The sequence below is a fragment of the Apteryx rowi genome, unplaced genomic scaffold, assembly GCF_003343035.1.
Source record: "Apteryx rowi isolate R43461 unplaced genomic scaffold, aptRow1 scaffold_354, whole genome shotgun sequence".
Classification (NCBI taxonomy): Eukaryota; Metazoa; Chordata; class Aves; order Apterygiformes; family Apterygidae; genus Apteryx; species Apteryx rowi.
Window position 1 is genome coordinate 591,865 of NW_020450019.1, and position 2,132 is coordinate 593,996.

The window sequence follows — 2,132 nt, forward strand, 5'->3', positions numbered from 1 at the left end:
CGGGATGATGGGGAGCTAAAGGACCGGCTCGGGGTTGGGGGTGGGGGGGTCCCCGTGGGATGCACGTGCCCCACCGTGCCACCCCCAGGCCAGCGCACGGGGCTGCTCGAGGGGGAGCCCACCGCCCCTCGGCGGAGGGCAGGCAAAGCTGGCAGCGTTATTAGTTAATATTAAATATAACCCCTGTCCTTAATCGAAAATGGGGTGCGACTGGGGCTTCTGTGGGGCAGCAAAGCCGAGGCGCCTCGGAGGACGGGGCTGTCGGTGCCTTGGTAAGGGAGGGAAGGCGGCGAGGCCCGGGGGCCAGGGCCCCCGAGCACACGAGGCCGAGGGGACGAGGGTCCCCCCGGCACGGCGAGGCCGCGGGGTCTGCCCCGGCCGCGCAAAGCACCCGCTCGCCCTCCCGGGCCATCGGAGCCCTCGTTTTCCAAGCCAAAGTCCTGGCTGCGGGTGCAAAAGGCCCCGCGGGGAGGAGAAGGGCATCGGGGCGGACACCCCCGCCCCGGGGTTTGGTTCCGCCCAAGCCCACCCATCATCTGCCCAGTTTGGGGGAGGGGGAACATTCCATTCTCATTTGCGGGGGGAGACGAGAAGAGACGCCACCGTGCTGGCACAAACCATGCGCACACTGGGGGCTCCGGGCTGGGGCGTGGGCTGACCCATCCCACGGCGCAGGGGGGGGCATGGACTGATCCATCCCATGGTGTGTGGGGGGAGGCAGTCATGGACTGATCCATCCCATGGTGTGTGGGGGGAGGCAGTCATGGACTGATCCATCTCCTGGTTCACTGGGGGGGGAAACAGTCATGGACTGATCCATCTCCTGGCTCCCAGGAAGGGGGGACAGTCATGGACTGATCCATTCCATGGTCACAGGAGGGGGAGGACAGTCATGGACTGATCCATTCCATGGTGCATGGGGGAGGCAGTCATGGACTGATCCATCTCCTGGTTCACAGGAGGGGGGGGAACAGTCATGGACTGATCCATCTCCTGGTTCACAGGAGGGGGGGGAACAGTCATGGACTGATCCATCTCCTGGTTCACAGGAGGGGGGGAACAGTCACGAACTGATCCACCCCATAGTGCATGGGGGAGGCAGTCACGGACTGACCCATCCCATGGTCATGGAGGCCACCACAGCCATCCTCAGCCCTGCTCCCGGCTCTCCAACACTCACGCCCCATGCTGCGGTGCGGGGACACGATGCTGCCGTGCCCGGCGAGGCTCCGCGTGTCCCCGAGCCGTGCCGCTGGCACCCAGCCCCGGCAGGCGCCCAGCCCCAGCGGCGCCCCGTCGCACACCATGCCCCCCGCCAGCCCTCCCAGGCAGTGTTAGGGCAGGCAGGGTGCAGCAGGCGAGCGCGAGGCCGGGGCCAGCGTGCACGGGCTCCGTTACCTTCCTAAAGAAGGGGATGCGCTTGGTGTGGGCAGGGGGGGTGGTGACACTGCTCACGCTACTCTTAGGGGAGCGTTGGGTCTCCATGGCCTCCTCCTCCTCTAACTCATCGGGGTCAAAGGCAAAGCTAGGCATGTCCAGGGCACCTGGGGATGGACGGGGAGCCGGAGCGAGAGGGAGGGGAAGGAGAAAAGAACAGGAATAATGGTAATAAAAAGAGAGGAAAAATGGAAACAGGGATGTGGGAAGAGCATGAGGATGGTGGGGACAGGAGCGGAAAGAAATAGGGGAGAGGAGGCTCCCAGGGCAGACGGGGCAGCAGGCTGGGGGCTCCCGGGGGGGGGGTGCGCTCGTCCGTCTGTGCGTGTCCAGCAAGCAGGGCCGCGTGCGGGCAGCTCTGCGCACGCTCCCAGCACACGTGCACGCACACGTGAATGCGTCCCCTGCGCACGCTGCACACCGCCGCGCGCACGCACACGCACACGGGTGTGCAGCGTGCCTGCAGGGCGTGCGCAGCGTGCCCGGCGCCGCGGCTCAGCGTGCACGCGGGCGGTTCAGCACGCGGGTGCAGCCACGGACGCCTGCGCCTGCACCGGCTGGCAGCGCGGCACGGGGAGCCCCGTGGGGACACGCACCCGGCTGGCCTCGTGCACGGTCACCGCCACCCAGCCGGCCCCGACACCCCGCTCTGCCCCGGCTGCCGGCGCCCCTCTGCCTGGGAGAGCTTTTCCCGC

At 67.4% G+C, this 2,132-nt stretch overlaps 1 protein-coding gene across 1 annotated transcript in view; it reads right to left on the bottom strand.

The window, feature by feature from the left end:
* Window positions 1–2,132, bottom strand: part of CACNB1 (calcium voltage-gated channel auxiliary subunit beta 1) — a 15,658-nt gene that overhangs the window by 6,121 nt on the left and 7,405 nt on the right. Inside the window, exon 4 of the mRNA XM_026072935.1 lies at window positions 1,461–1,544. Coding sequence (XP_025928720.1) covers window positions 1,461–1,544 — 84 coding nt within the window. The remainder of the gene's footprint in view (window positions 1–1,460; window positions 1,545–2,132) is intronic.